The sequence below is a fragment of the Anabrus simplex genome, chromosome 14, assembly GCF_040414725.1.
Source record: "Anabrus simplex isolate iqAnaSimp1 chromosome 14, ASM4041472v1, whole genome shotgun sequence".
Classification (NCBI taxonomy): domain Eukaryota; kingdom Metazoa; phylum Arthropoda; class Insecta; order Orthoptera; family Tettigoniidae; genus Anabrus; species Anabrus simplex.
The window spans coordinates 98,142,968-98,163,553 of NC_090278.1; the positions used below are offsets into that span (position 1 = coordinate 98,142,968).

Here is a 20,586-nt window from a genome sequence, read left to right on the forward strand (position 1 = left end):
TCGATGTGCGTCTTTGTACTTCAGTGCGTGTAATGACCTGTGCAAGTGCCTGTGCTTGTTATTATAATTACTGTTCATCTGGAATTTTGGTCTCCGACTCATCGCATTTTTGGTGCACTTCGTTTTGTTGTACTTCGCCATCTATGAAGCCATGACTTTCGTGTCGACTGAAAGTTTCATTTGGGTCGTACAAAACTCAAGCTTGATGGGCTTTGGTACATGATCCTGCCTGTTTCCCCTGATTATATAAAAATAAATATGTATATATATTGATATTGTGCTCCCATAGTGCACGCTACTTGTTGGAATATGCGGGACCTGGGATTGTGTTAAGGTGAGTCGTGATGTGTATTGGCACCTCGTGTTACGTTTCGAATGAATGCTGGTGTCTGAACGAAGTGAAAGATGGGCTATCGATTAGTTTATTTAAATTTTAAATTTAATTTTTTGATCTTGTTTTTGTACCTTCTTTTCTTTTCTTGGTACAGCTTTGTTTATTTATTTGGCCAGATCTTTACTTTGGGTTCGACCTAGCCACCTGTCGGCCAGGTCTATATTCTTATTTCGCCTTGTTGATATCTTCCTTTGACATTCTTTGGTGTGTGGGAGAGTTCTATTGTTGTTGCGCGGATAGCAAAAGGAAAGATAAGTGGTGTGAATAATGTAATCTCGTAAAAAGTTACTGCTTATATTACCATGCGCACGGCAATTTGATTGGAATGCTAATTGTAACGAAGTTGTTACTGAATCAGTGAGCTGGTAATATATTTTTAGTGTTTCGTTATTATGTTGAGCTCACTCCACGATGTCGAGAAGTACGCTTGAGAAGGTATGTTCATGTTTTGATTTATTGGTTTGTCTTATGCAATTGGCTTCTTTTTCATGCTTCTTGATTTAAATACTACTTTATTAGTAAACCCTGTCCTTATCTTTATTCAGCATTTCATTTATAGTAGTCTTTGTAATCATCCTTGTTCATTAATAACGAGGGCCATCTTCAGTTCAGGGCTGTCTTTCTGCCTTCCCTAATCGGGGTCCGCACCTCAATTCTCCCGATATGCACATTCATTCTCATCGTGTTAGATCAGTTTCTTTGTGTGCGTACTTATTATGTATTTTCACAGTTTTTGGGTGAAATGGCATCGCAAAAATGGATGTGATATAGATACGGTGTCAATATTGGATGATGCAGGCAAAGAAGTGTCGGATTTTAGTGTATGTGACTGAAGATGAAAATTCTTTCTCCATCATATCAGAGACCAACAACTACACTGACAGCAACAGAGCAGATGACAGGACAGACATAAGTAATAGCAATGCTGGACCCATAACTACTATTCCCATTTACATTATTGATCAAGTGCCAATACTGCCATCAAAATTTTGATACTGAAACATACCCTGTAGAATATTTTCATCTATTTTTTTTTTTTTTTACAATGAAATATTTGATATTCTCAGAGAAACTATATTGCATAGGGACAAAAGAAAAAATAAGGCAATACCAACCATAAAAATAAAAGCAAAATGAGAAATTGGCATCACCCAAAATTGAGTCACGTATAAACATCAGTAGCAGTTGGTGCGCAAAGGGCTTTCAGGCGCCACCTTTTCAAAATGACTTAAGGGAATCAGGAAGTGAAAATCCGTCGATATATCAAAAAAATAAATGTTGTTTTAAGTTATACTCCAGTCCTTCCTGAACACAAATATATATGGTTTTTGCATGTTTGCTGCATAGTGATAGGAAGGAGGGAACATTTTCTAAACAATGACACTTATGCCACGCCCTCTCCTGTCGTCTGTAGTGCATTCACGTGTGTTTATCGCGGTCGCAGCAGACTTTCTTTGACTTTGCACTCTTTTATTCTTTGACCAATGCTCTTCATGTTGAGTTACTCCGATGCTATACAAGTGTAGGTAACAGTTGAAGATCATTTCAGCGTTCTGTTTACGTTTTACTCGTAGTCATTTGAAGAAGCTTGAATTGAGAAAGCAATCTTTATGTGTTTATAGTTTTATTCTTATCCATACAGATCCTGAATATGGGCAGAATAAGAAAGTTTAACAGTAAGAATAAATTCAAAGGTAATAGATATACCAGAACCACAAGTGTAATGAACTCTCCTACGGATAATTGTAAGGTTATCCATCATAATCCGCCACATGATCCTACAAGTCTATCTTCTGCTAGTAAGAAGAAGCTGTAGACTCCTGTGAACGTGAGAATCGTAGTAATTGTGATGAGATTGTTGAAGTTAAGAAGATTAGTGGCAATATTATTGTAGACTTAGGAATTATTTCTGAACTAGTAAAAAAGTAATACTAAATGCAAATGGTGTGACAACAGTGACTGTATGGAGGAGATATATGAAAATGTAGGGGCCTCCAGTATTAATTTGTCATGTACAGTTTGTAGTAAAGAAACATCTGTTATGTCTTCTAAGTTAACAAGTAAATGAATGTACAGCATAAATGTGAGGTTGGTATATGGCATGAGGTGTATCGGCAAAGGCAATAAGGCTGCACAGACACTCTGTGGAATGTTAGATTTGACACCTCCACCAAGAAAGTTTAGTTCTTATTTAGAGTTATTGAATGAAAGCCTTTAGAAAGTAAGCTTGACATCAATGAGAACTGCTGTCCAAGAAGCTATTAACAATGAGGGAAAAGACATTATATTGCAGCCTTTGTTGGCACATAGCAAAAAAGGGGACACACTTCTCTCAATTGAGTTGTCAGTGTCACCTCTCTTGAAATGGGGAAAGTTCTGGATTTTGAGTGCTTGTCCAAGTTCTGCCAAGGCTGTGTAAACCCAGGGGAAGGAACACACAGGTGTGTGAAAAATTTTGACGGATACAGTGGAGGAATGGAAGTAGTTGGTGTAGGAAATATGTTCAATTGTTCAGAGGAGAAGCTAGGTGCACGCTATGCCAGATATTTGGGTGATGGTGACAGCAAGGCTTTTGAGCATGTGGTGGAACATAATCCATATCAAGGACTCGACATTGTAAAACATGAATGTGTTGGCCATGTCCAAAAGCGTTTAGATACAAGGTTGAGGAAACTGCATAGGGATCTGAAGTGGAATAAACCTTCTGATGGTAAGGGAATACCAGGACGTGGCAGCCTAACAGATTCAGAAATAGACCTCCTCCAAACATATTATGACTGGCAATAAGGAGAAATACTAACAATTTAGAGGAAATGAGAAAAGCTGTGTGGGCCACCTTCTTTCACAGGATCTCTACAGAAGAGGACCCCTGTCATTGTCTCTGTCCAAAGGGTCCCGAGTCATGGTGTAAATATCAGAGAGCTAGTGTAACCGGTGACGAATATAGACATGATCATCCCCTACCAAGGTCAATAAGAGATGTTATAAAACCTATCTATAGGGACTTATCTAGCAAAAGCTTGCTTGCTAAATGCATCCATGGGAGAACTCAAAATCCTAACGAAAGCTTCAATAACTGTGTGGGAACGGTTGCTTAAAACAGTATTTGTGGGCCTTAGTACCCTGAAAATTGGTGTCATGGATGCGGTGTTGTGTTTCAACGATGGGTCAGTCAGTAGAATGACAGTTTTCAGGGATATGGGCATTGAATTTGGGGTGAACATGAGGAATGCACTTCTGTTAATTCACCAGCTGAGGGTGCGGGTGGCTGAGAAAAGTGCCCTACAAATCACAAAAGAGGCTAGAATTCAAAGGAGGGCCTACAAACGTAAGCTGGAGGGTACAGAAATCCTAATGATGACAGCTATGGACCTGGTAAGTTTTAGGTGTTAATGTAAGTTGAACAGATTGTATCACAAACTTTAAATCCATTTTTCCGAATGTATGAAATTTTCAGTTTTAGGTGCAAGTTTTTTCTGAAACTAGTATATCTATTGCAATGAAACTTGGTACAGTGATTAATAATAGCATTTTCATTAAAGTGTACTAGAATTAAGGAAATCAGACTAAAAATGGGACAAATATTTAACTTTTTATTAAAAAATTGGCATTAATTTAGGTCACATTTTCTTTTATGAATTTCTGCTGTATTAACAACGCTACTGTCATAAAAGTAATACATTTTGAAGAAAACAAATTGTGTATATATTAAGTTTGGTTCAATTTGAACAATTAGTTCTTGAGAAATGTGTACCAACGTTAGTATGGTTAAGTATAGGAAATACGCTCACTTCATGGTCCCCTTAACGTAATTTAACTCCGTAACTAATTACGTAATCAGGCGGAGAAATGTAGTGAGGTCAAACATATAGTGGAGTGCTAATCAGTTATACAATATTATCTTTATTATTTTGGCTGTAAATATTTTGCTTTTCTATTTGCAACGATATGGCAGAGAATTTCAGACCTGGCTGCTATCCAGCAAGCTCGTTTCTCATTAGTCTTGCGGGGCTTGGGCTATGGCCCTCAGTACGTTCCTACAGTTAGCAAGTGGGCGGAGTGCAGGAGGAGCTGGGAAGGACGACTGGGCTTGTCAAGGGAAGAAAGTGTGCAGCAACATCGCCAACCACTTTACAACGTACCGCGGCTATTTTCCCCACAGCTCACATTAATTCCAAAACCTTTTTATAAATCAATGAATTCCATTATACTGACTAGTAAAACAATTCAGTTCTAAAAAGAAGCTAAAATAAGTTTTGAAATGTAACCGTAAAGTGCTGACACCATTTGTAGGTTGGAAAAATTTTTAAATACGTTTTCATGCTTCGAAAAAGATGAGAGAAATTCAGGTATGCACTGTGTTTTCGTAAATGCGGTGCCATTGTAATCGTGATTACAGTAGCTGTTAGCAAGTTAATGTGTGTGTATAAAGCTGTTGTAGTATAGTTAAGTACTGTTGTAGTGCATGTGTTCAGTAGATAAAACTACCATACTAGTTTAAATAACAGTGTAAATTCTCTTTCATGTTAATAACTTCATACATGAGTTTAGTGTTTATCTGCGTATTTGAAAAGTAAATGGTACGGTCTTAATTTAAGAAGACAAAGTAGATTAATTCTTTAAGGAACATTTTAAGTAGTGGCAGAAAGTTAAGTTTTGAACATATGCTAGAATTAAAGAAGTTAAGGCGTCCTTGGCCAAATTTTAATATTTACACGTGAACAGAACAAAAATGCATAAACTAGGATATTCAGTTCACCACGTTATAAGCAAGCTGACTGGCTGTGCGCATGTGAAATAATGAATGCGCTCTTTTGCTACTGTTGTTCTGCAATGAATACCATTGATCCTGCCCAGACATCAGTTGGGCTTTCACACATAAAACACCTTGCGTGAGCGCAAAACACACAAACGCTGGTACTGAATTTGCTATGCTTGGTAGAGCAGATACCTGATGCCAATTAAACAGTGCATACAGTCTTAAAACAACCAAACTAACAGGTTTCTAAGAATCGATACATTCTTAGTACGTTAAATCGCGTGGGCAGTTTGAACTAGCACTCAGGAGGCCACGATGAGACACATACCTCTAACAAACCAGGTATTTTTCAAGGTTTTGCGATATTGTTCTGTCTTGGAAGCAGATTTCTATTCAGCCAGTGTCATCAGATGATGATTATTATTATTATTATTCAACTAAAAATATTGTGGTGCTGGTCAATGAAAAGTGGACCGGTTTGAGAGCAGGAAGAGACGCCGGCACAGCCCTGCCAGAGTAAAATGTCACGAACTGTCCCTGAAAAGCATTAATTGGAGTCATCATCAATACATGGAGCTTCACCCCTTGCCAGATGTCATACTATTTTTCAATGGCCTGGTTTTGACAAATTGCCATTTCTAGTGATGTTTCCTCCTGGGATGAGTTTCTACTAATTTCCTGGAATCTGCACTTTGCCCATGGGGGAAGGAAATTCATCTCTGAACACATCCAGGGTGTTCTAGAGAAAATTAGAAAAAAATGCAGGCTTTTTTCACCAACTAGGTTCTGCAGTTTCTGTGGATGAAAGTACTAAGTTTGAAAGGAGTTTCCTTCAAGATTAATAATCCAAACAAACCTAGAAAATTTGGGTTGAAAGTTTTCGCCCTTACTGACAGTATCAACGGTTACCTGTACCTGTATGATTTAATTCCTTTTATGGGAAAAACTGACCTTGATAACACAAGTATCTTGAAGACAATGCAGGTTGTGAAAAGTTTGCACTCATCCCTCTGTCCTACCCTCAAGTTACCACATCTATGCTGGCCATTATTACACTTCACCAAAGTTAACGATCATGTAAATGGTGCAGAAAGATGTTGCTATTGGTTATTCAAAGCATGTATAGTCAATTCATTTTTGCTGTACACTATGATGCAACACAAAGGTGGTAAACTCATAAGTCAAAAGTATTTAGTAAGAGTCCCTAGTAGAAGAGCGAGAAGTTCTAGCATGTCGATTCCTGCAAGCACAAAGCATACATACTTTGGGTGGTCCCTCCAATGAGAGACCTAAATCAGATACATTTCATGGACCAAAGTGGTGTCAAGTCCCTTGGTTGTATTGTGTGTAGGGCTTGAGGTCAACGCAAGTGAACCACATAATATTGTGAAAATTGAGCTTTAAAAAGCCTTATCTGCATCCAAATAACTGTTTCCCGATATACCATACTCAACAAGTTTGAGGAACGATCTTTTGACTCTCAAATTCAAGGTGTTACTTCTGCAGTGTGACTAATTTTTGACGAACAACACAATATGAAAAACAAAAACATTGAAAGCAGCATTTTGTATATATATTTCACAACAGTGGACGAAAGAACTTCAAAGTTAACCAGTGTCAGGTTGTATCATGGTGTGTTCCTTCTGCAATTCTTCTAGCGAAAAAAATGTGACTATTTATTTCGTCTTCAAACCGTTTGAAAGTAGAATTTCCATTCTTAAACAAGGTTTGTGGTTTATTTAGGTATATTTTCATGGTTTAAGTAAGTTTTCCAAAATTTTGCAAGTATTTTTTATTTTTAAGGGTTAATCCATATTAGTGTCAAAACCAGATAACTGGGAAAAGGCCAGGAAAAATTATTATTACACGAGTCAGTCGATCCTAAGCCCTAGAAGAAATCCGATGTCGATAGGGTCCGAGACTACAGCGTTAGGACCCCATGGGGCAAAAGGGAATCCGGTTCCTATTCCAGAACCCGGCAGCGGAACCGTAACAAGTTGGGCCCCTCGAATGAGTAGGTCGGGGTAACCCAAAAGGACCCAGAGACGCCGTCGGGAGATCGGGGAAGAGTTTTCTTTTCTGCATGAGCGTTCGAGTTCCCTGGAATCCTCCAGCAGGGAGATAGGGTTTGGAACGCGAAGAGCACCACAGTTGCGGCGGTGTCCCGATCTTCCCCTCGGACCTTGAAAATCCGGGAGAGGGCCACATGGAGGTATATTACTACTACTTATTAACTCCTAGGCTTAATTATTGAAGGGAAAATTGATGGTAAAAGAGGATACAATGGCCCCAACTGAGCATGAACAGCAATTAATTTGCTATGTCGTACTCACCCAGCTTGACCTCAGCATTATCCGTGAGCAGTACGTTCTGCCCCTTGATGTCTCTGTGGATCACTTTATTGGTGTGCAGGTAGCTAAGGCCTCTCAGGATTTCTCGACAGATGTAGGCAATCCACTCCTCCTTCAGGCTCTGACCCTTGGTCGCTGCAAGCACACTTCCGTTACGCACTGTCTTACAACAAATAATAAAGAATGTCTCACAGTAAAGAGATACTCACACTTGACAAGATCCGTGACCGAGCCGGCTCCACAGTACTCCATGACAAGCTGTAACAGCACCAACCAACATTACATTATTAAATAACAACTGGCTGGCATCCCTTTTTATGGACATCAAGTGGTGGAAAAAATAGAAAAACTGAAAGAGTTGTGAAAGAAGTATTTTGTGGATCTTCTAAAAACAAGAACCCCCCTCCCCCAGCAAAGACTGGAAAGATACATTTTAATTTTAAGCCAAAGCTTTAATAAGCCACAGATACCATTTATGCAAGGCTTTTATGCTTTGCTTTAAGCACTCAAAGTTCCACAGTTAGCATTTCCATAGTCTGCTTTACTGAGCTAAACATCTCCACAACACTAACATGTTGGTAACAGGAACATGTTTTTATAGGTTACTGCAACGTAAACAGTGAAGGCAGATAAACCTATGATTGAACGTAAACAATCAGACAAAATGTTGTGGAGAAAGTCCAAATGTACATTAAAGGATTTGTTTAATTTAAGTGTGATATAGTACATACAGAGATGGGACTGTTCTTTTAAAAAAAAGTAGAAATATATATTTAAAAATTATGAAAAGATACATGCAGATAAAAAATGTGCACCCACTTTGTAGCTGTAAAGCTGAACACAGCATAACCTCAAAGCCAAGAGTGGCACTAAATGTATTTGAACAGAAGTAGAAGAAGAATAGCAGTAATCAAATATAATGCATACCTGACGTGCAGTTAAGAGCTCACACGACATGAAATTTGGCTGTTCTGTAAAAATGCTCCATTATAACCCTTCGTCTGTGAGTCATGAGAACTTTATAAATCTATCCCTCAACTCAGTGTGTTCAACAATTTTCACAGCTCTGCATACTGTTGATTTCGAGAAGCCAGAAAAATGTCCAACAGTATTAGTCTATTTTTAATATTTAATATTAATTATTTTTACAAAACGATTTTATGTTTAATTGCATCAACAATAAATGCTAGTACTACCGCTGCCAATCTTCTCTTAAATTTATCAGAATCTTTCACAGAATTCTCTGTCATTCTATCCAAGAAAATGATTTGGACCCATTCTAAACTCTGTCCCTTTTTTTTCTATCCTGCATGTAGAGTAAAATAATTTGCATTTCCTCGCACTAATATAGTCTTCCTCAGTTAACATGGTCCAGCTAGAAACACAGTTCGGAACAAAACTGAGAAGGACTTTCTTGAAGTGTGAGGAGGTTAAAGTGGTAAGAAAGATTGGACATTATAATAAGAAAGTGCATAATCTGATGATATAAGAAAATACTGATCACAACAGAACAGATACAGTAACTGCAGAGCCAGTGACACACAAACTTTACAGTAACACATTACGACTAAAGGCACTGCAGCTTTCTTATTGTAACAACTTCAACGAGGGACCCTCACCCAACAATCCAGTGTTGTAGCCAAGATACTCAGGTTTAAAAACGGGTCTGCAACCTAATTAAGAAGCACATACCCATAGCTGATCGTCTTTGCCCGGAGGACTCTTCTTGATGAAGGCTCCATAGTACGTGGCTATATTGCGGTGGTTTGAGTATTTCTTGAGCACATTGATCTCCAGCTTGATCTCTTCCTCCTCATCCTGCAAAGAGCACATCATATTTGACACCTCACCAAGAAAAATAGTTGATGATGATGGTGCTTGTTGTTTAAAGGGGCTTAACATCTAGGTCATCAGCCCCTAATGGTACGAAATGTAATGACAAATTAAAAGTTCAATATCATCCACCGAACAAAATAAAAAAGGTTATGAAAAAGGAATGGATGGATATGAATTTAAAACTATCAGTGCATTCGACCCAAAAACTATCATAAAAAATTGTATTACTGACCTAGGGACCACTTCCAAAGCACAATCCTGAATTGAGGATACTTGTCTAAAGGGGTCCAAAATCCACAAAACAGCCCCTCATAATGGTACTTATCGGTAGTAAAGAAGAACCATGGTATTTGTCATGTTGGAGTACTAATCAAAAGTAGCGGAGACTCACGGTATTCCACAGATGATGGTACAGCTCACAAGTAATGTGCGTCGCAGAGGTAACGCGGACCTATGTTGCTTCTCACATAACGGCGCCGCTCATAGGCAACGCAAACCAATTGTTGTTCCTCACCTACGTGTACTAATCACGCACGGCGGTATTCTGTGGTGTTCCTCATGTAGTGGGTACTAATCACAGGCAACGCCCAGACCCATGGTGTTTCTCACAATGATACTAATCACAGGTACTGGAAACCCATAGTGAACCACTCTCTGCTACTACTAATCACAAACCTATTGTGTACCTAACATAGTGGTACTACCTGCAAGTAAAGGTGACCCATGGTGTTCACCGCGAGATGGTTCTAATGCAATCATCCCTTGGTCGCCCCTTTTAGTTGCCTCTCACTACAGGCAGGGGATACCGTGGGTGTAATTTTTCGTTTACATCCCCACCCACAGGGAGTAGACAGAGAAAAAAGGAAAAAAAAAAAGAGAAGGGATCCATCACTTCAAAAAATGAAGTATTGGACAAAGAAAGCCAAGGGCCACAAAGGGCATGAAAAAGAAAGACTCCCTAGGCCTCGAATGATCTAATACCGTCGGGGTCGGAAAAGAACAAGAGTTGACCAAGGGAGGTTGGACAGGATAGACGAAAGCGAGGAGCCTGGCACAAGTAAGTGGAAGCAATGTCAGGATACAACTAAGGGTCCCATGGTCGCCAACCCACACCCCTTGGACCCCTTTTCGTCGCCTCTTACAACAGGCAGGGGATACCGTGGGTGTATTCTTCATCTGCGTCCCCCACCCACAGGGGGTAGAAAAATAGTTGGTAACAAATGAAAGTAAAGTATAAAAGAAGGAAGAAAGAGGATTTAAAAATGAAACTTAATTAGAAATAAGTGGGAAATGCAGGACAACAGTCTGTTACAGTGCGCTGTGGGATTTGAAACATGCCCACTACATGGATTTGGTAACAGTTATTTGCCTTGCTGTAAGATGGCAGGAAAAGGCAGCTTTCGCCTACATTCAGAGATGTTGCATATCTTAACAGTCAATGTTTTAGAACTCTGCACAAGTTTCGAGTCTGTAAACATGGCACATCCTGGCATAGTCATTGGCGACACAGAAATAGCTAATCTACTTGTCGATAATGGCGCTGAAAGTAATTCAATGCAACAGTTTATTATAACTTCCAGTGAAGATAGCGACGCTGACGATGTAATTCGTGATAATACGACGAGAAATGTGAAGGCATGGGAGGACAACACAAAGTCCCAGTATTGACGTGTAGCTGTTTATAATATTATATAATAATGTAATATGTTATTGAATGTTTTTGATAATCTTTTGCCTGCCCATTTTGAAATTATAACCAAATTCATACAATACTGAGGCCAAAAACATTACTTGCTAGATTTACAATTAAAATACAAAAAACTAAGTCCCACATTTCATACACCTTATACTGGCAAGAACGTCTACAAACAACATAGTCCCTAGATTCTCCTTGTTCATAGTCCTGGACCAATCAACAAAAAATCAATTTTCTTGACCTAACTATCCACTGAACACCAACAGTTGCATCAAAATAGAACAGTATTCTCAGCCAGTGAGGAGGACAAAGGCAGAGATGCCAACTTTCAAGAAAGGCAATTCGTAATGCAGCCGTTCGGTCACGGGGGGGTGTGTGGCCTTAGTCCTTTCCGAGATCTTACTAACTTACATATAGTTGAAAAATCAATGAACAACATACAATTCAACCAGTTATTCAAAAACCGGCATGTAAAGAGTGTATGATTCTTACCTGCTGAAGTAACAGGTGATCTGCAGTACATATCTGACTGAAGGTTGAATGATCATTCCTTTTGTTGAGTATTGTAGTTGCTGTTTGGCGAACGAACAATGGTGGTACGCTTTTTCTTTTGACATCATGTGCATCCTCTGTACTAACAGCACTTAGCAGTTCGGTGTTCATATTAGCTCGGAACTCAATCTGGTTCTTCCTTACCATATGCAACTGAAAAATCGTGGCTACACACACTACAACATGAGATTTAAGGAACGCAGTAAACAGGGCCATTCTTTCGAGTATTCCTCCCTAAATTTTTGAACTATATTTGGTTTATTACTAGCGTCACTAATCACGGTAACGTCACCACACGTATTTTCCTGCACAAGAAATCGCTTCATTATTTCAAACCTTTCGCGTTTTGTAACACACGATTAGCATATATCCTAGAAGAGCAACATATGTCAATTTGGCAACCCAAATCGCAATAAATATTTCTTCAACAGTCACGCACACAGTATCCACAATGAAACGGAGTTTGTCACCACTTTTCCGCAAAATCAAAGAAAAAAGAACTTGCATACTTGCATGGAAGTCATGTGACGAACAAAGACAACAACTCCGCAAGATATATCACTTTCCAGGTGCCTATTTTTTCGGTAATGGAAGCACACACTGCGTTCGGAGCATATAAACTCGAAATATTCTTAAACGAGAGACAGGAAAGGGTTTTAAATTATTACTGAAAAATCTGAAAATAATATTCTGAAAATTCAAGTGTGCTAATGGCATTCTTTGTGTATCCTTTTGAACACTTCATACACTTAGATATTAAAATCAAGAAAAAATCGTAATTTGTGATGTGTGATTCGTAAAGGCGTAATTGTGATGGGTAATTCGTAATTATTGCGATTGAATCGTAATAGTTGGCATCCCTGCAAAGGCATCAGAAAAAAGCCATTCAATGTTAAAACCCTTTCTCTATGCGATATCTCTCTTCAGTTTCGACTGACTGTTAGCTCCTTAGTCTGCCAAAAATAACTTTGAATATGCTGCCATTAATGCTTTCAACCAGGTGTCATTCAGACAGAAATCAAAGTTCCTCCGACTAGCTCAGAAACAGGCGGTCTCTCGCACCAACCTGGATGCTAGTAAAACTGTCGTCAATCTTTCGAAGAAATCCTTGGACGAGAACCAAACGGCACTCCCACTGTTGAGTTAATTATTTCCGTTGAGGCAGCCATCCACAACCTACCTACGGATGAGGCTAAGGAGTTAAGACCGAAATGTGTGAGACTCATAAGGTCCGCTGCTGTACCCGCGCCCAATTTAACAAGAGGCGAAAGGAGAGCTCTGAAGGAACTTAAAAGAGATGATTCTGAACTGACCATTCTCTCAGCTGATAAGCGCAACGCGACAGTGGTTATGGATACTGACGAGTGTAAGAATAAGATCTCTGCTATATTGTCAGAGCCTATTTACAGACTGAGGTCACGTGACGCCACCACTCGTGTGTCCAATACCACCGTGAAGCTCTTAAGGCAATCTTCAATTCCAAAAGAGGAGGCTAAACCAGGGGACGCAGTGCCACCTAAATTATATGGACTGCCTAAGATCCATAAAAATGATGTTCCCCTCAGACCTATTGTTAGTGCAATAGGTTCTCCTACATATGCTCTGGCTAAATACTTAAGCAAATTGTTTCAGCCACACATAGGATGTACTGAATCATATGTCAGGGACTCTCGGTATTTCGTCAACAAGCTGTCAACCATAACCCTTCAACCTAATGCACTTTTGGCGAGTTTCAATGTGGAGTCCTTGTTAACCAAAGTGCCGACAGACTGTCATGTCTCTCATTGAACACCTGTTCCCTGAGGACATTACTAAGCTATTTTACCACTGCATAACTTCCAGCTATTTCTTGTGGGGTGGGAATTTTTACGAACAGAGGGACAGAGAGGCGATGGGAAGTCCACTTTCGCCCTTAGTGGCTAATTTCTTTATGGAGCATTTTGAGGAGGAGGCTATTGCTTCGGTGCCGGCCAAACCTATGATATGGTGGAGGTATGTTGATGATGTGTTTGTGGTCTGGACAGAAGGTCCTGAGAAACTTCATCTATTTCTAAACCACCTAAATCAGCAACATCCTTCAATTAAATTCACTGTGGAGATGGAGTCGGACGGATGCCTTCCTTTCTTGGATGTTCTAGTAAGAAAGAAACGGGACAGCTCCTTAGGACATACCATCTATCATAAGTCTACCCACACAAATTGCTATCGTCATGCAGATTCTCACTACCATCCAGCACAAAAACAAGGCATTCTATCAACACTCGCCAGGAGTAACGTTATTTCTGAGTTTCATGTCCGTAATGACTAATGGATAAGAAAAAAATTCCACCTTATCAATACTGTTTATTGTAAATATAGACTTACATCAGTACCAGTTTCGACCCTAATTTGGCCATCATCAGCTTACAATCATAGTATTACGTCTATCGGCATTAGTTTGTGTTACTTATCTAAAAAGATGTCGTCATCCGTTAGCACATCCGGATGTCTAATGGGGATATGAGTTGGATATTATCGTCATTTCATTTGTGAATCCGTAAAAGTAAAACTGTTTTGAGATTTAAACATGGCAGTAAAAACTTAACCTAAGTTTAAAACTAATTGTACATACAAATTAAACACATTAAAAACACTGTAAACATGTATATAAAACACTTGGTGAATTTAAAAGTTCATGTCTTGCATATTCCTTCTTCAGACTTCCTAGTTATAGTCTCGTGCGCATATATTTATGTTGGTTGATTTTGTGGTCGTAAACAGTGGTGTAGGTTCTTGAGAATGTTCTATTTGACTAAAAGACGTCTTCATGTATGCTTGTAATGATAACACAAATAATTAAATGGTCCAATATTGTGGACAAAGACCATTATGTGGCTCAGCTGTAGACTTGTTCTTAAAAGTTTTGAAGCAGATGATGAAGTCTTGGTTTTATGGATTTGGTTGAATTTGGTGGTAACTTCTTCCTTGTCTATATTTGTGTACCGGTGCTATGGTTACCTGTGGAAGATAAACTAATATGAGTAAAGTGTTGGAAGTTTGAAGGAATGCCTAAGGTTGTGTGCGAGTGAATTTGTACTTACTGCTGTTGTGGTTGGATGACGGTCTGTTTGGGAGTTCGCTGCGTACTGCTACGTGTTCGCCTTTGGCTTGTGTTGGCTGTAGTGAGGGGTATGGATGGAGGGGTAGGGGTGGAGCTGGGATTGTCATTCGGCGGTTTTTTGGAACGTGCTGTGTTCTGTTTATTTACTCTTTTGAGGTAATCAGTTTTTAGGGCGGGAATAACTTTGTTCAAGATGATATTGGTTTTAGCTGTAATGTTATTTATATTTTAGTTAGGAATGGCGTATTGGTCTAGGGAAAGGTAGAAATCTTCAGTTATGTTAAACAGGGGGCCCTTAGAATTTATGTTTAATATTTTCATATCATTCTCGATTTCCGTAAACCCGTGTTTGAATTCTTAGACGTGCTGACCTACTGATGAAAAGTGGTTACGTTTTAGTGCGTTTAAATGTTCGTTGTAGCGGATTATGGAGTTTCTGCCTGTAGGTCCAATATAACTTGTTTTGCAATTGTTGCATTTAATGCGGTAAACTCCTGATTGGTTGTATTTATTGTTCTTGTTGACTGTTGGCGTTATGTATAATATTAGTGCTGTTGTGCGCGGTTTTAAATGCTGTTTTCAAGTTGTACTTTTTAAAAACATTAGTTATGGGACATAAGTGTGTACTGTTAAAGGTAAATAAGGTGTAATCTTTCTTGGGTTTGTCTATTTTTGTTAATTTAGTTTTGGGCTGGAATTTAATTTTTAGAAATGATTTTATTAACCATTTCTTTAGTGTATCCATTGTATTTAGCTATATCGTGGATTAGTTGTAGTCACTGATCTCTATACCTGGATGGCTGGTAGCTTGGGTAGCAGTAAGCCGAATAGAAGATGACTGGCGCAGTAAAATGGCAGTGAGCACACGGTGCAGTAGACCACGAGGAGCGCGCTTGCTTTGTTTATGCTTAGTTCAGTGACGCCAGGCCTCTTGATTGTAGTTCCAGGAGTGTTCTGTGCTTTGTTATTGCAAAGTAAATAGTAGTGTATTTTACGAATTTAGGTTCTTTGCCTTGTTGTATACTTGTGGATTACAAGATTCAATTTAAATAAGTATGTGTTTACCTGAGTCCGCCTCTGTGGTGTAGTGGTTAGCGTGATTAGCTGCCACCCCCGGAGGCCCGGGTTCGATTCCCGGCTCTGCCACGAAATTTGAAAAGTGGTATGAGGGCTGGAACGGGGTCCACTCAGCCTCGGGAGGTCAACTGAGTGGAGGTGGGTTCGATTCCCACCTCAGCCATCCTGGAAGTGGTTTTCCGTGGTTTCCCACTTCTCCTCCAGGCGAATGCCGGGATGGTACCTAACATAAGGCCACAGCCGCTTCCTTCCCTCTTCCTTGCCTATCCCAATCTTCCCATCCCTTCACAAGGCCCCTGTTCAGCATAGCAGGTGAGGTCGCCTGGGCGAGGTACTGGTCATTCTCCCCAGTTGTATCCCCGATCAAGAGTCTGAAGCTCCAGGACACTGCCCTTGAGGCGGTAGAGGTGGGATCTCTCGCTGTGTCCGAGGGAAAAAGCCGACAGATGATGATGTGTTTATCTGAAATATGAATGAAGAAACATTCTACGGGGTATTAACATACCGCAGTATGCAGCTTATGGATGTACAAACAGAACCGATCAATAGAAGGAGAAATCATTTCATCGGGGAGTTTTATACTGTACATAAGAATCTTCCTAGGGTAGTGTTTTGAGTTTTAGGTTTATTGTATCATATTTCGCATATTCCGGGAGCAAAATGGCAATTAATTTTTGTAGGTTTCCTTTCTCGAGACCCGAACATCTAAGATCATCGATTAGGAGTATCAGGCGGGAGAATTGGGAGCCTCCTAAAACAGCTGTTCTCTGCTCGGATCACTTAGAGGAAGACTGTTTTGATAGAAATGGACAAACTGTACACCTTAGAAGTGATGTAGAACCAACTGTTTTCAATTTTACTGAACATTAACTGCAAGTAAAAATTTACTTATATTTTTCTTATTTCTCGTAATTAAACTGACGGTTTCGATTAAATAATTGACGTGACCTTATAACAATCTTAGAAAATGAAGTCTGGGGAATTCTAGACATTATTTACATCAGTAATAATTATGGGTGGGAGAAGGGAAAGTGTGGTGGGTGTTTGGGGCTATCCCATTATACAATTCGTGGTATTTGGGACTCTTAACTGGTGTTACATATATCTGATGATGACTATCAATATCGCTTTGCTAGCTGAATTTAATTAAAGAGGTCTGTAATAGTGAATTAAGCTGCAGGTAATGTGATATATTGACAAGTTTTGAATATTTGCTGGTTTTATAAATGTGTACATTTGCTTAATTTGATAATATGCGCGTTATTTCATGGAAACAGGAAACAGAAATTCATTATCAAGCACCGATTACGATATGTCGAATCTAGGCCTGTATAGTGAGCTACGTTTATAGGTACATCATTTTAAGAATGCATAATTTCGTGGCATACATGTATACAATTTACAGCAATGTTTCCAGAAACTGGTTTTCACTTGTATTGTGTTACCGATCGCTAATTGCATGTATTCAGCACCTAAGTTAATATTTATCGGCCGTCATTATACACTCATGTTTATTGCTATCCCGGAGATTTAGTGACCTCGGAATGACGTGTCAGTGATCCCAATGTCCTTATGCTTTGAGTGAACATGTCTCTATATTTTTAATTATTCCAATGCGCCATTAATTGCGACTTAAAATTGACTATATTATCATTGCTTCCCCATAAGGAGAGCTCTAGGTTGGGTACGCCAACATGGCGAACCGCGCACTCGACTTGGCGTACTTTCTCCTGCAGCGGAGACCTGCCACCAGCGATCCATGTATAGAGATCAGTGGTTGTAGTTCATTATTTAGAACTTTTGTCATCGGTATGCTGAAGGCTCTGTATACCATACTGTAATAAGCTGCTCTTTAGTGTGTTGGGGTGGATGGAATCTATTTTTATGGTATTTGGGGTATGTGTGGGTTTTCTATAGATTTTGTAGGATAAATGGTTTTCGTGTCTGGTTATTGTTAGGTCCAAGTAATTTAAGGTGCAGTTGTTTTCGATCTCTTTAGTGAATTTTATCTGACGGTCCAATGTGTTGAGTTTATCTAATATGGTGTTTGCGTTGGTAGATCTGTTGTCGATGATTACAAAAATATTGTCAACAAATCTACACCAGAAGAATATGTTTTCTATTTTACTGATTGATGTGCATTCTAGGGGATCTATATAAATTTCAGCTAGTATCCCGGAGACAGGAGATCCCATAGGTAGGCACTGTTGCTGGTATATGGTATCATGGAATTTAAAATAATTATTACTGATGGCAAATTCAAGTAGTTTCAAGAATTCTTCTATTTCTAGAGTGCTCAAATTGCTGTAGTATTTTAGGTTGGATTTGATTATTTCTATTGTTTGTATTGTGTATGTCCATTACAAGATATTAGAATCATTCCGTATTGACGGTTTTCACTTTACAAAGGTGAAAAATGAGAGTTCCTCCTAATTCAATACATTATATATTCCGTCATTTTTCACCCTTGTAAAGTTGTGTGTGTCCTCCGCAATCCGCCGCATCACCGATGTTTCCAGAGACTACGAGGTGACTGCACTGCGCCTGGCATGCTCGTCTGTGACGTCAGCCAGCGCTATATAAGGAGCAACGTTCCACACCTCACCAGGACTACCCCAGTGTCCAACGACCAGACCACACCGCAAGTCAGACACGGAGGCATCCTCTTAAAAATGTGTTTTGAATAGGTGGACTGATTTCTGGCCGTGAGGTCTCACCTCTGGACATTGCCTCATTATCCTGAATCCCGTAGCCACGTCGAGCCCCGAGTCAAGCATTCTGCTACTCCCTCAAGTCCTCACCAGTGCTCCGACGATAAATGCTACTGTGGTTATGAACACCGTTGACTACAATAACAAGATTGAGGAACTTCTCAGTGATCCCACCTATAAGGTGCTAAAAAATGATCCTACCAACGCCATTGATAGGAAAACAGCGTCTCTTCTTAAAGCTAGCTCGATTGCGAATGATGTTTCTCGTGGTTTGCGACAGCTGGCTTCCACAATTCCCCGACTTTATGGCCTTCCTAAGATCCATAAAGATGGAGTTCCCCTTAGACCTATTGTTAACAGTATAGGTTCCCCTACATACAACCTGGCCAAATACCTTGGAGAACTTCTCAAGCCGTACATAGGTAATGAGGCATCCATCAGGAATTCATCGCATTTTATTGGCATTTTATCCAATCTGCGTGTTTCTCCTGGTGATATTCTAGTCAGTTTTGATGTAATAATGTTATTTGCTTTACGTCCCACTAACTACTTTTTAAGGTCTTCGGAGATGCCGAGGTGCTGGAATTTAGTCCCGCAGGAGTTCTTTTATGTGCCAGTAAATCTACCGACACGGGGCTGTCGTATTGTCGGACTGAGCCAGGATCGAACCTGCCAAGTTGGGGTTAGAAGGCCAGCGCCTTAACCGTATGAACCACCACTTTTGATGTTGTGTCTCTGTTCACTAGGGTTCCAATCATACACACCTTGTCTCTGTTGGATAAAATATTTCCTGGTGACATTGTTAATCTGTTTCACCTCGTCCTCACTACCACATATTTCAGTTTTCATGGTACAATATACGAACAAATGGATGGTGTTGCCATGGGATCGCCATTGGCACCAGTCATCGCTAATTTCTATATGCAAGATTTTGAAGAGCGTTGTCTTCAATCTTGCATGCTCAAGCCGTCCATCTGGTTGAGATTTGTCGTTGACACATTTGTTATCTGGCCCCATGGTGAACACGAATTATCTATATTTTTGGATCACTTAAACAGCATACATCCAAACATTAAATTTACCATGGAGACTGAACGTGGAGGATGTTTGCCGTTCTTGGATGTTTTGGTTTCTAAGAAATCAGATGGAACTTTAGGTCATTCGGTTTACCGTAAACCTACCCATACTAATAGATACCTTCATGGGTCCTCTCATCACCATCCTTGCCAAAAGCGTGCTATGCTTAACACTCTTATCAGCCGAGAAAGGAAAGTTTGTGAGGAGGATAAATTAAACGGTGAACTTGAGTTCCTATCCAGAACATTTCTGAGCAATGGCTATTCAGGGAAACAGATTGACGAAGTGCTACATCCTAAGCCAAAAGGCAGAGTGTCACGTGATTCTCGTCCTTTGAGTCTGGCCTTCTTGCCATACGTGCAATCTGTCACGGATAGGATTGGCAATATTCTCAGAAAGCACAATATCAAGACAATTTTTAAGCCTAATATCACCATAGGCAATTGTTTGCGATCTGTCAAAGATCGTATTGGTTTAAACTGCGCTGGAATATATATGATTCCTTGCTCCTGTGGATCGGTTTATATCGGCCAAACATGTAGGAAAGTAGCAACAAGGGCTAAAGAACATCGCAGGCACTTACGTCATTGCCAGCCAGAGAAGTCTGCTGTGGCAGAACATGCCATACATAATGACCATCAAATAATTTTTGAGTCAACTTCTGTCACTTGTAAAGAGAAACATTTTATTCCCAGAATCATTCGTGAGGCGATAGAAATTGCTAAACGCCCGAATAATTTTAACAAAGGTGACGGCTATATACTGAGTAGATCATGGCTACCCTCCATAGTTAACTCGTCAACATCTTTCTCCGTGACTCTGGAGGCCCTGGAATGAACTACATTTCTAACAGGGTCTCTTTATCTTGAGTCTCGTTACTATGGAGTGACAGTAGCCATTTTGCTTTGTTGTCGCTCTGAAGACAATCCTGGTCGCAGGATTGAAACACGTCAGCTGGTATTTATTTATTATTACACGACCTAATATCCCCAAATAATTATCATAATGTCATTTAGTGGTCGTGAAAGTCTAT

At 39.7% G+C, this 20,586-nt stretch overlaps 1 protein-coding gene across 10 annotated transcripts in view; it reads right to left on the bottom strand.

Moving 5' to 3' along the window:
* msn (serine/threonine-protein kinase msn) overlaps positions 1-20,586 on the bottom strand; it is a 225,024-nt gene that overhangs the window by 165,419 nt on the left and 39,019 nt on the right. For all 10 annotated transcript variants that reach the window (XM_067158047.2, XM_067158046.2, XM_067158039.2 and 7 more), the window contains exons 4-6: positions 9,197-9,322; positions 7,714-7,762; positions 7,487-7,639 (exon numbers count right to left, since the gene is read on the bottom strand). In XM_067158047.2, coding sequence (XP_067014148.1) covers positions 7,487-7,639; positions 7,714-7,762; positions 9,197-9,322 — 328 coding nt within the window. The remainder of the gene's footprint in view (positions 1-7,486; positions 7,640-7,713; positions 7,763-9,196; positions 9,323-20,586) is intronic.